The sequence below is a fragment of the Trematomus bernacchii genome, unplaced genomic scaffold, assembly GCF_902827165.1.
Source record: "Trematomus bernacchii unplaced genomic scaffold, fTreBer1.1, whole genome shotgun sequence".
In the NCBI taxonomy this organism is placed as follows: domain Eukaryota; kingdom Metazoa; phylum Chordata; class Actinopteri; order Perciformes; family Nototheniidae; genus Trematomus; species Trematomus bernacchii.
The window spans coordinates 5958818-5972709 of NW_022987739.1; the positions used below are offsets into that span (position 1 = coordinate 5958818).

At 38.1% G+C, this 13892-nt stretch overlaps 1 protein-coding gene across 1 annotated transcript; it reads left to right on the forward strand.

Moving 5' to 3' along the window:
* The first annotated feature begins 1845 nt into the window (after nt 1–1845).
* On the forward strand, nt 1846–12976 carry LOC117495600 (signal-transducing adaptor protein 2-like). The gene is made up of 13 exons (XM_034146941.1): nt 1846–2038; nt 5086–5157; nt 5278–5397; nt 5492–5548; nt 5666–5811; nt 6632–6763; nt 7167–7236; nt 8330–8432; nt 8617–8706; nt 10410–10472; nt 10608–10658; nt 10993–11226; nt 12238–12976. The coding sequence occupies exons 1-13, from the start codon at nt 1949–1951 to the stop codon at nt 12300–12302; spliced, it is 1293 nt and encodes a 430-aa protein (XP_034002832.1). The 5' UTR covers nt 1846–1948; the 3' UTR covers nt 12303–12976.
* Nucleotides 12977–13892: the final 916 nt, after the last annotated feature.

Here is a 13892-nt window from a genome sequence, read left to right on the forward strand (position 1 = left end):
GTCAGCTTTCTGTCCCCAGAGTCAGAACTAAACATGGAAAAGCAGCGTTCAGTTATTAAGCTCCAAATATCTGGAACAAACTACCAGAAACCTGCCGGTCCGCTGCAACTCTTACTACTTCCAGGCTGAAGACTTTTCTTTTTGCCGCTGCTTTTAATTGATATATTCATATCTTAAACTGCACTGTAACTTTTATTATCTTTGCTTTTTAATGCCATTTTCTTAATGTCTTTCATTTTTGTAAAGCACTTTGAATTGCCTTGTAGTTAAAGTCATTATTGGGGTTAAAGTCCCCTCGTAGGTGGTTATTTAAAGTCCCCTACATGTGCCGTTTTGGTTTCAAGACCCTGGTTCGCGGAGGACACCAAAAAAGTCCTAGAAAGACAAGGTAAACTTAACTATGTGCATTTAAAAAAAAGAGGAATAGTTTCGGCGAAACCTAAAAGGTACCATGGGGTCAGATTATAATTTTCCAAAGGGGGGTTCGTTTAGCATGAAACACTTGAAATAACTAAAGGACAAGTTAAACAAGAAAGTAGAAAGAAAGGGAGGGGATAGAAAACGATTTCTGCTAAAAAGTTAGCAATGATTGAGAGTCAGACCTAAACATTTCAGATGTGTGTATCTCACACTGCACTTTAACTTTTATTCATGTATCTTTGAGTGTTTTTAAATGTCATTTTATATCATTGCTTTTAAATTAGTGTTTTTAGATATCATTTTATAATATGTTTCTTAATGCTCTTAATGTCTTTCATTTTTGTAAAGCACTTTGAATTGCCTTGTGTTGAAATGTGCTATATAAATAAACTTGCCTTGCCTTGCCTTATGTTAAAGTACTATTACCACACTGTTGTTGACATACTTTGCAACAAGAAAGAGGCCTTTTTGGCTATATTCAAATTAAGTAAGTATGGCATAAACATAAAACTATATTCTAGATAAAGTAAAAGTACTCATAATACAGAATGGCCCATTTTAGAATAACATTAGATTATATTTGATTATAATAACTAATGCAGTACAATTACTTTAATGTTGTAGCTTGTAAAGGTGGAGCTTTTAATTACACTAGAAATTGATGGATAGTTTAAATTAAACTATAATTATACCTCATTATAAATAATTAGTTGATTTATATTTTAATCTGAACCAGATTAACTAAACTAACTAAAGCTGTGAGATACATGTATTACAGAAAATAGTGCAATATACCTCACTGAGATGACTGGCAGAAAAGGAAAATACTAAGTAAAGTACATGAAGCTCCGAATATTACTTCCTGTACTTAACGTATCACGCTAGATGAACTGCATTGCTCGCATACAAACAAACAACACTGCAATAACAACCTCGAATGACTCTGCTGTTACCTTACATTTTATTAGATAAGATACAATTTACTTCAATCTTAGTTGATTGTTAACAACTCTAAGTTAAATAAAATATATTGCTTATTTATAATATGCAACAAATTGAACATCTCTGGTTTAACAGAGACCAGGCCAGAATCAGACATGTTGCCTATGAATATTTTGTGGGAAAACACACTTGCGCAATATGTCTACTGTGAGTAAATTAACTCGAATTTAGTCTGACTCAGCTAGCTAAGTTAGTCATTTTATTTTATGGGAAGGATACTATTCAAATATGTGAATACAATAGGGAGGAGGATACACACATGTGCTGGTTTATGTAAAGCCCGCAGGCAGGTTATTTCCACATTTGAGAAATAGGTCTACTTTTAGAAGCAGCCCGTGGATGCCCCGCCCGCTCCATATATTGACCAATCAGCGGTGAGGACACTACCACCTGTCTTCCTGACGCGCAGGTATGACTTCAATATACAAGAGAGCTTTCCTACGAGCAGGCAGAAGCTGCTGATATGTTAAAGTGGAAGTCTCCTTCACTTCAAAACTGTAAATAAGTTATTTGTATAGACATTAAAATGATGGCGAGGCGAACCGCGCGAGAGAGGAGCCAGCTGCCCACCTGTTACTATGAGGGATACCTGGAGAAGAGGTCGTTCAAAGATAAGGTAACAGTTGTTTTTGTTTTTCTGTGCTAACTCCATGAGACAAGGTTGTCTTTGTTGAATGCAACAGGTTGAAACGGAAACGGACTGCTTGTTTTATTATTACTTTTTGTTTTGATGGTTATCTGCACTGGTGGAGGAAGTATTCAAATCCTATATTTCAGCCAAAGTACTAATACCACACTTTGAGTATATGAAGACCCCATTACAAGTGAAAGTCCTTCATTGGAATCCATAAGTAAAATGATGTTAGTATTATCAGCTAAATGTATTCTGTAGTAAAATGTTCCCTGTGTTTTTCTATTATAGCCCATTTGATGATGTTGCATATTGTTTTACTGTTGCATTAATATTCTCATTAACTGTTTTGTAGTTTAATCTAAATAGCAATACATCATCCTAATATGCTTGTAGCGTCCTGTATTTTGTTTGTCCTGAAACATTTATTTGACATGAGGTCAGATTTGTAAAGATGCATTTTTCAGATGATCCAAAATAAAAAAGTAGAAGCATGTTCTCAACACATAAAGGAAACACTTTATCCTTCGGTTTATCTCAAACTTTAAAAATATACAGTACCCAAAGCTGTCACACAAATGTTGTGCAGAAAATAAATACCGTTGAGATATTGTGGAGTAAAAGTATAAAGCTGCACAACCTTGACCTAGTAAAATGTAATTCCACCGCTGGTTATCTGTAGCTTTCAGGCTTTTTAATCTGTGTTATCATAATGCGTCACAGGAAAAAATAAGTAATCAGAACCAGCTTTAAGATGTTTAACATAGATTAGGTGTTAAGACTTTAGATACCCTTAAGTGATGTGCGCTATCCCTATTTTATTGTTTTATTGTAGATGTATCTGTTGATTTATTTTTTCAGGTAAATTATCAATAGTTATAGCATTCAGTAAATTGTGAGAAATATCCTCTGCAAATTCCTGAAGCACAAGTTGAAGATTTCTTGCTTCGTCAGACCAACGCGATATGAAACAGATATTTAGCATCCAGCAAAACAACAAATCCTCACATTTGCAAAACAACTAAAACAATGAATTTATTGTCATTGATCAATTATTATTGACACATACATGTCCTCGAATAGGTACGCATGTAAGACTGTGTGTGTCCTGTGTGCATCTAGCTCAGTGTATCTCAGTGCGTTTGTGTGTGTATATGTGTCTCTTATTACACAAATGTTAGAGAGAGACAAATATGTGAATGACTGGCATCCCAACAATGTGCAGGTATCTGCCAACGTTTGGGTCATTCCAGCGCTGCATGGCTCAGACTTTCGAAACATAACAAAGAAGTCTTTTTTTTGTAATATTGTGTATTTATTATTATTTATGTATTTGTGTTGTTGTGCAGAGGAGCTCTACTTTACTTTACATCAGTATTATAGATGGATTGCCTAATATAGTCTAGCATGTGGTTGATATTAAAAACCTGCAGTGTGATGACATACTTTATGCTTTATTAACCCTTTGAAAGACAGACTGTGCAGAGGTCTAAAAACAAACCATGTCAGATCACGTGTAACATATGTGGAGCCACCTCTCATATAGATTATTGTAAACTGTGTGGACTTTGACAGCATCTGCGTCTCTCGAACTGGTCTGACAGCAATTCTGCTCATTGTGCCATAAAGATAGAGCAAGCCCGGGAACTGAAAGAAAAGTAAAGACGCTAACTGGCAAGGCAGGCTCTGAAAATACCTGCCAAGCCCCTCCCTGATCATCACAATGAGAGCTAAATACAAAATCAGAGGGGAAACTTTACATTCTGAATTTTTTACAACTAACCCAGTCGCAGATTGAAGTAGGGATGTTGGTTCATCAAAGTACAGTTTTATATACTTTTATTTTAGTTAACGTTTTTTTCAGTGCTATAAATAATACCACTTGAACAAAAGAGTTACTAACATTCATAATCAACAGAAACATAATGATCACCTAATTTGATAACTAATATTCAATAAGTAAGTTCTCATGCAAAAAGAAAAAGCTGTTTTCAGTTGCTTTTCTCTGTTTCATATAATATTCAACTGAATATCTTTGGGTTTTTGACTTACAAAAAGAGACATTTATAGACATTACATTGGGCATGGAGATGGATGGACATTTTTCACCATTCTCTGACATTTTATAGCCCAAACTATTATGAATATAGAGGATCATTTGCAGATTAATTGAAAATAAAAATGTTATAATCCTACATTAGGATCCTTAAATTGTGTCTGAAAGAGCCTCCAAATCCTGTCAAATCTAAGTTTAAGTTATTTTGATTTGGTGGTTGACCTGAAACAGACGACACTGGTCTATCCAATCCAAACACTGAACGCTGTTATAACACACGCTGGCGTCTGTTGTGGTTAAACTTGACTCCTCAAGTGTCACTCAACAATGTCACCTGCATCCCAGCAGTCCACAAACTGTTATTTCTGTTGCCGTCTAGCAGACGTTACCGCAGCATCCTGGCAAAGACAAGAAGATTCGGAGACAGTTGCTTCCCGCGGGGAGTGAGACTGTTAAACAATTGAACTGCTGAAACAACTTCAAAACATTCATCTGCTACTCAGTAATATGTATCTAATATCTAATATATATCATTCCAATAACTTGTATATAGACTCGTACTGCACTATTCCACATACTCACTTTATTTTATAACTATTTTTCTTTTTGTATTGCTCTTGCTATCTGTATTGTTATTATGTTGCATTGTTGGAGAAGCCTGTGACATAAGATTTTCAACAACATAATTACTCTGTAGCTATGTCAGCTTTACAATAAAGAACATTGAACCTTGAACATACTGCAGGACGTCTCCCTTGAAAAAGAGATCGATGATCTCAATGGGACCTACCTGGTTAAATAAAGGTTTGAAATGAAATGAAATGACTGCAGCCATCATGTCTAATTACTTGCTGTGTATAAAAAAACAAGCTTTATTTTTCTTTCCCTTTGTTTTTGCTCAAACAAATGTTGTTTTCCCTGCTTGGTGTACTATCTTTTAGTCGCTCATTAAGTCTCTCTCTCTGTGTTTGTGCAGGCTTCTCGGAAACTGTGGGCCTGCCTGTGTGGAAACACGCTGTTCTTCTTCAACGAGATGAGAGACAGCGATGTAAGTCATTTCAGAGATTAGGGGTTAATACTTGACAGATATTTGGATGAATGTTAATTAAAGATGAATCAACACTCAGGACTTGTGTGTCACCTTGTTTCTGTGTGTGTGTTTCATCAGTACATAGAGAAAGTGGAACTCAGTGGGATGATCTCAATAACAGACGACGGCAGCCAGGATCGAAACCTGGACGCAGCCAGACTCAACCTCCAGATGAAGGATAGAAATATCAAATTCACTGTGAGGGCATATATATATATATAAATATAGTTAAATAAGCCTCTTTTTTTCTGAGCTATTCCTAATTTTGACAATTTCTCTGTTGGATCGACAGGCTCCTAGTGCTGAGGCCCGTGAGCTGTGGAAGGGCTTCATCCGCTCTGTGGCTGAGGTGGGTGGTGTTGAACTGACTTTACAGAAACAAAGAACAACACAGATTATATTTGATGATTCAAGTTTAGGATGACCCGTTAACATCAGTTCCTCATGTGCATGTGTCTCCCTGCAGCTGTCGGTACCGTCCTCCCTCAACCTGCTTCCAGGCCAGATCCACATGCTGAAAGAGGCCGTAGAAAAGGAAAAGGAAAGAATCAAACTTGCTGCTGCTGCCATTAACTCCAGCACCTACATCACCCTGCAGGCAGATATGCCAGCGTGAGTACAAACAGGAGCAGAAAGTATTGATGCTTATGTTTGAGTGAAATACTGTTTTTATTTGGCAAAACTAAAAGGGACGATGTTACAAAACCCATAACCAACATTCATATTTGAGGGGAGCAATTTAAAGCTAATTCAAAAAGGAGTACTTCATTATTAAATGACTATACTATATATCCCCTGCCTTTGGTTTTCCTGCTCTTCTTAATTCTGTAACTTTTACAAATAGAATAGGTAACAAGCTACAGTTTGAACAGCATACAGGACAAAAAAGGCCTTACTGTATGCATCAGACTTGTAAGTAGGAAGAAAAAGTTGAGGATCTTAATTCAAGCTTAGAAAATGATTTGTATTCTAACAAAAAATATGCTTTTTCTTTAAAATTCTTTACAAAAATCCCAACCTTGCCTAGAGGCATCAGGCACCTGCATCTGAGGCTCTGCGTTGTTACAAATGTGTTGTTTTACGCACACAACAGATTACCAATTAGTCTAAATGTTTAAATGCCCCCCTGTCCAGGGTTTTCTGATACACTGGATGATTCAATGATTTCTTATGGGTACATACATGTCTCCAAAAAGTATATTGCATCACCTGAAAAATGCAGCATCATGAAGCTTAATTTAAGGCGTATCTTTTTAAGGTATTGACAGATGATTCTTGTACAGTATGGTATCTGCTCAGCTCAGTCATTGCCCCGAGATTAGGGGATTCAACCCTAGCATAGTTTTTATTTAACCTACACAAATCAGTTTTAGTTGAGTGAAGCTTGAAGGTTTGATTTAGTCTAATTTCTGTGTTTTCTGCTATCCTGCAGCTGTTACCATGCTGTGTCCCGTCTGGAGGCAGAGCTGCTGCTCGAGAGAGAATCCAAGAGAGGAAACGTGCTGCTGAGGCCGGGGAAGAACGTTAACTCCTTCGCTGTCACCACCAGACAGGACCTTGAAGGGTACACACACACACACACACACACACACACACACACACACACACACACACACACACACACACACACACACACACACACACACACACACACACACACACACACACACACACACACACACACACACACACACACACACACACACACACACACACACACATACATCTTTCAGTTTCTCAGAACTTCATTTCAATTATCGATTCATTACATAGAGATGCTAATTTCAGGATCTCTGAGCTTTGACTTGGTGTGTAGGATTACTTTCCATCAGTAGCAACCTCTTTTTCTTTTAAATATCTTGAATCACAGATCCTACACACATGTGGTTGTTGTCTTGGATGGTTATTAAATATGTTTGTTAATTTCATCTGCGTTACAATTGCCTCTCCCTCTCTTTCTCCATCAGCTCTGTATTCAGACACTACCGCATAAGTCGTAAAGCTGACGGGGGCTTCGCTATTGAAGTTGACAATCCTGTGAGTATAAAAAAATGCAAAGGTTAAAGGTTCTATACTGTGCAGTGTCAGGCAGATAAGACTATCAGTGATGATACAGGCATTGTCTTTATATTGCTTTGTAAAAGTCTGCTGTGTATATACGTTCTTCTGTATATTTGCAAAGGAGCTTTACCAGTCTGCAACTTGAGAAATTACTTCACATGAAACCTTGAACCTGTTAGCAAGTGTTTTATTGTTCAGATAAGAGATTGAAGTTGTTTTCAGACTTACTGGAACACATGACCTCCTAGAAAGGGCGAGACATTTTACCAGCAATAAAAGTGACAGGCGATGATTTAGTCATGGCAGTCACATTTTTCTGATGTGTGCTCTGTAGAAGCGTTTGATAAGACTCTAAGTTGACTGCCAGCGACATGACTCACCTGTCACCTATAATGTGTGCGTGTCTGTGTGTGTGTGTGTGTGTGTGTGTGTGTGTGTGTGTGTGTGTGTGTGTGTGTGTGTGTGTGTGTGTGTGTGTGTGTGTGTGTGTGTGTGTGTGTGTGTGTGTGTGTGTGTGTGTGTGTGTGTGTGTGTGTGTGTGTGTGTGTTGTGTGACAGGTGATTGATGATTGATTGATTGATTTAAAATGATTTGGTTTAAACTGTCTTCCGTATAAGTGCTGTCATTTTATACGATGTTCAAAGATTTAACCAGCGTTTCTCTCGTGTGTGTGTGTGTGTGTGTGTGTGTGTGTGTGTGTGTGTGTGTGTGTGTGTGTGTGTGTGTGTGTGTGTGTGTGTGTGTGTGTGTGTGTGTGTGTGTGTGTGTGTGTGTGTGTGTGTGTGTGTGTGTGTGTGTGTGTGTGTGTGTGTGTGTGTGTGTGTGTGTGTGTGTGTGTGTGTGTGTGTGTGTGTGTGTGTGTGTGTGTGTATGAGAAAGATATTCCAGCATTCATCTAACATAGTTCCTCGTGATTTTCTAATGACATAATCAGTAATTAATTATATTATATTCTTATTGGAGTGATTGTGGTTTTGTGGTTGAGCCGAGCAAAACACAGCCTGCTTTAATTATTGTGTGTATTTTATTCTTCTTAGATTTGTTAAATAAAAGTATCCCTCTGTGCAGATCCCCTGTGCCACACTTCATGATGTGATCAACTATTTAGTGGAAACAACGGACGGCGTTTTGATTCCTCTCATCATCGAGGAAGCCTACGAGAAAAGAATCTGTACGTACAAAAGCCAAGACACTTTTGTATTCATTTTGTCTTTCACCCTACTTATTCTTCTCATTTTTTTTTACTCACTTTATATTTAAGGTCACCTGTTAAGCTATACGAATATAAATCCCCGCAAAGCATGAACATTTACTCAAATGTAAACATGACTAATTTAAGTTTGGCTTTTTTACAGCCTATATTCAGTCTGATAATGAAAATGGAGAGATTAGCGTTCGGCAGGCCCCGGCAAACCTGGTCCCACCGAGTCTACCCCCCAAACCAGGTAATGTGTCCATCAACAAAAACACACACAAACACAAATACCTTCACGTCAACACACTTCAATATTTGCACCTGTTTGCTTCGGTCCTGGTATGTTGTACCTACTCAACACAACAATTAAAACAAATAAACACTTTTTCATTTTGTATTTTATATTATAGACATACTGCATGTACCTTGTAGGAATAAAGCAACAGTGATTTGTATCCGTGGCAATCCTGTGCTATAAACCTTTAATTGGCAATATAAACACTTTTATGCAATTCTTCTGTGCATGATCACGATTATGTGCAAGACATATATATACAAGACAAGAATATTTACTGTAACGCTGTTATTTCCTCGCTGCGGGACTAATAATGGCTTTCTGATTCTGATAACACCGATGTTTTCCAGAAATGGTTTATTTGCTTTGTGAGTCCACTCACCCACGCCAACCCAATCATTCATACTCTGCTTGTTTTACAGCCTTTGTGCAGCACTTAGAAATTCCTCTACAGAGATTGTTTTAGCTTTGAACGTTACACAAGCAGAAGTAAACAAGTCCTTTTCTTTAAGCCTTTATTTGACCATGTTAGTGGCAGTTGAGAGGAAGGAATGCCTTGTTAAGTGGAAATGTTTGAGCTACACATTTGTGACCTGATAATGGCACTACAATCAAACTCAGGGACTGTAACTTATCCTGTGAGCAGTGAACAGAGGTGGATGAAGTACTCAGATCCTTAACCTAAGTAAAAGTAGAAATACTTGGGTCTGAAAATACTCCAATATTAGTAAAAGTAAAGGGAAACGAAGGAAACTATTTGAGTATTTATTTTTATACCATTTGACTTCTATTTATTATTGTTTATATTTTTTATTCTGTTTGTTTTGCTTTTAACATGTTCAATAAATTAACAAGTAAAGTACCCATTATTCACAATGGCTCTTTTGAAAGTATTATATTATTTAAGAATATTATATTGTTCTATTAGTAAGTAATAGCAAATATGTTGTAGTTTGTCTATATGGAGACCATTTTCTTTACTGGATTAATTGTTGTTGTACTTGAGTAAATGTACTTAGTTTCTTTCCACCACTGGTAGTTGTTGGGGAATATTTAGCTTCGGTATCGAACCTTTAACCCATTCCATCACTTTCTCCTTGCACATGGCACAGGTCTACGGCCTCGGGGTATTGCTGCTATCTCTCTCCCTTAAGGAGGGGCAGTTCTGGCTCCTTGTTGCCGGTTCACAAGCTGACCTGAAATAGTTTATTGTTTAGATTCCTTCATATCGGGTGCGTAGGTCCCACTGGCGTACATTCTTGGGCCGTGGACGACAGTTTTAATTAGATTTAGTGCCCTGTTTGTTTAATCCTGTTAATGAAGAATGTTGATTATACACTTCGTTAAAACCTCCGACTATGGAAGAGATCTTCAGAATTGGTTTGGCAACCGCTGTGTCAACTCGTGGCTGCAGCACATGTCTTTTTCAATACTCCCCGCCGTAACTTCATAATAAACCATCAGTGTTTGACATCAAGTGAACTCACTGTGTTTCGACTCCATTGCTCCAGAAGTTCAGAACTTAAGTAAACTGAACATACTGTGCTGTACATGATCTATTTTGAAACCAGCATAAAGCCTCTGTCGGCACCTATTGTTGTGCCTTGTTTTTTACCTAATCCCCCTGTAATAATTATAATTACATGTCTCCTTCTCAGTGTCTCTAAGAAAGCCAGAGCCAGAACCAATCGAGGAGGAGAACGTTTATCTGAATGACCAACGTGAGTCTAACTCTTCTGCCACATCAATCAATGCCTCTACCCTTCGTGCATTTGCCCTTCTGTCGTGCAAACATAAAACAGGTACGACCTCATTTTTTCCATTGCTATCACTAACTCACGTCTGTGTTCAAACAGCGGAGGAGAAAGAAACAGAGTCGGAGGATTCCTCAGCCGTTCCACTCACACGTAAGTGTTTCCTCTTCTTATATTTCCGTCTCGGAAACGCACAGCTTTTTTCCTCTTTCTTTTTTTCTGGGTCAATGTAAACAAAACAGGGGTTGTTACACACATTCTACAAAACAAAGGGACAGACGAAAACAACAATATAGACAAAGCAGAATAATGAAATCAAACAAGACAAAACAAAGAAATGTGTTATAGTAATCTTGTTTCTAAGGGTAGTTATGTAGTGGAAATGTCTGTATGCCTTAGTGTGTAACTGATAAAGAAGACTAAGCAAATACAATTTTCACTTTTTTCATAAGAGCGTAAATCATTGTATGTTTTTGGTCTTCCTCAGAACCGGAGAAAAAAGCTACGAGGAAAGCAATTATGCCTCCAAATCCAACTCCTGCTCCTCGCATGCTGAGCACAGCACCATCCTCCACCTCCTCTTCCTCCTCCTCTTCCTCCTCTTCCTCCTCTACAAGCAGCACTCTGAAGTCAAGTGCATCCGCCCCACAGATCTCCTGTCCCTCCTCATCAAACAGCCTGGATCTGAGGGGGAGGAGACTCGCAGAGCCCACCGGACAGAGTAAGTACAGATTCTGGGTATTACAGCTATCAGGAGTAAAATGCAAGTGCTTTCTAAGAAACTTAAGGGGCCCTAATATCATTCTTGGGGTTGTCCCTTTAGTGTAGTGAGTTTCTCTCCCACACCCCTGACTGAAACATATCCATTGGACTCCTCTGTTTACTTCTGTAACTTAATGACTTCATGTTACGCTCGCGCTTCTATTGGCTAGCGCTCCAACACATTGTACTTGATAGGCTAAGAAGCGGAACTACTCTAAGCGGTTGACCAATCATAACCGAGCTGGCCAGCCAACCAATCAGAGCAGACTGGGCTCTGGTTTCAGACAGAGGGTGAGAATAGGTGCTGCAGCACAGGCAGTATGAGAGAAATAAAGAGCTTTTTGAACATTAAAGCAGGTAAACTTGTCAGAGTAGAGGCACTAAATACAAATACAATGCGATTATACCCACAAAATCAATGTATGCTATCACTTTGATTACAGTATTTGACCAACTGTTCATTTTAACTTTGAAGTTATTTAATGATGCTCATTTCCAAAGCAAGATATCAACAGAGGATTTATCTATGAAATATGACAGCAATCAACAATCAACTAAGAGCATAAAATTAACAATATCACATTATCCGGGGAGATCATTTTCATTAGAAATGTTTAATGCCCATGTCAACTCTTTTACTTTTTCATTTAGGATTACAGTTTGTTGTTGTGTTTGTTCAATTCAGTATATTAGTGTTTTGGTTTACAAGTTTTATTATGAAGATAAAAAACTGAGTTTTTAGGGGAAATCAAGCATTTATCAAAAGTTGTTTTCAAATGCAAGCATATGCCTAGCCTTGAAAACATTTGAGTTAAAGCTAAACATGTTCCGAACCTCCAAGAAGCTGAAGGCTTTCTTTAGATCTTAACGTGTGAAGATATCATCTCAGAGTAAATTCATGATCTGCTGTCATGTGTCCTTTAACTTAATTGCCAATAATATAAAACGCTTATGTTTTATTTTCCTCTAGTTTCTTTTGCTGCCATGTCTGAGCTGAAACTAAGGCTGGAACAGAAGGTCAGATGTCAAGAGTGACCTCTCCTGGTGGGATCCTCTCAAAGCGTCTGTGAAACCCACCACCACCAGTGACTCAAACCAGAACACACCCCTCACCAGTCTGTTCCCCCAACACATGGGAGTGTGTAGAGCAGCTGCTTCCACACAAACAAGCTCCTTCCTCCTCTTCATCGTGGCTCTGCTCCTCCTCGTCAGCTGGCTGTCGGCAGCAAAGCCTCTCCGAAGATTAACACTTTATTGATTCACCCGTCTAAGACACTCATTAGCAAATGAATCAGCTGTAACGAGGGGTGTACCTGTCACATTATCCACACCCTGTTTCTCTTGTACATTTTGCACATTTACCACTGACTGTCCGTTTTCCCCCCCATCAGATTTTATATTATTGTTCTATAGAGTAATCAACTTTTGAATTGTATTGCATATATTTGTACATAGCTAATTTATCAATATAGTAAAACAAATGTATTGCTGCCTCTCTTTACAGTCAACTGTGAATAAAGAAGAGTTGGGGGGCTAGTGTGACTATTGAAGGCAATTGTACAACTGTCACATCAAATTAAATACATGAACCAGCAACTTTGAGTATGTGCTATGCAACAGTTAGAAATCAGTTTTATGATGTTCTGTATCTGCTATATTTCCCGTGTAACAACCGTTTTTTGTTGAATAAAGCAGACATCTGTTTCTTACTTTGTTTTATTCCATGTTGAAGCATAAATCCAAGAACAAAGTGCTTTTGCTCCTTTAATACCTCAATGGCTGACACACTATAGTGGAAAACTATTTACAATAAACTGTGACATTGTGTCAGCGAGTGAAATAAAGTCAACATAATTTTCTTTAAAGCATTGCAGGCTACAGTTATTCAGGAGATGCATACAGCGGGAGCAACATGGAGAAGCAAGACTGTAACATGACGTGGACGCTACTCAGAGGTCGGGCTGATAGGAACTTCATAACATCATTTTCCAGAATTAAACACTTTTGTTTCTCATCCAGGTAGAACGAAAACCTGGCTAACTCTCAATACATTTTGTTAGCTGAGGCTACTTGCTAGCTATTTGTTATATTTGGATCACAGGGCAGTCCACTACTCATAATGGGATTCCTTTTCAGCAAACAGTGGTGTTTTTAGACACAAACATACTGTACAAACAAGCATTAGTGTGCAGTGAGGTGAATAGGATGAATACAGTACAGTTGTTTCCACAATCCTGGATATCTGAGGTACACTGACTAAAACTCACTTTTAACTTTCTGTGCAGTCTCGCTGAAAGATTAAACTCTCACAGCAAACACCGACTCTGAATTCAAACAGAACCTCAGCAGGAGGCTAAATGACATGAGTGGGACGTGACCAAAATAAGTCAAATGCAGTAAACACTGTTAAGTCTGCATGCATTAGCGAGAGGTAAAATATCAAGTTTGGAATATGTTTTGTACTAAAAGAATACTGCCCTGCCAAATTACTCATCCCATGTTCTCTTGAATTCTTGAAAAAATCCTTCATTTACCCTCATGCCCCCAAAGACACAGAACAATCCAAAAACTGAATATTTTCTGCAATTGAATAACAGCAAAACTATTTAGATACATAAGATTTGG

Coding starts and splice junctions, on each gene's coding strand:
- LOC117495600 (XM_034146941.1), top strand. CDS start 1,949: ATGATGGCGAGGCGAACCGCGCGAGAGAGGAGCCAGCTGCCCACCTGT. Junction 5,398..5,491: donor ATAGAAATATCAAATTCACT/GTGAGGGCATAT, acceptor TTGGATCGACAG/GCTCCTAGTGCTGAGGCCCG. Junction 8,707..10,409: donor GAGTCTACCCCCCAAACCAG/GTAATGTGTCCA, acceptor TCTCCTTCTCAG/TGTCTCTAAGAAAGCCAGAG.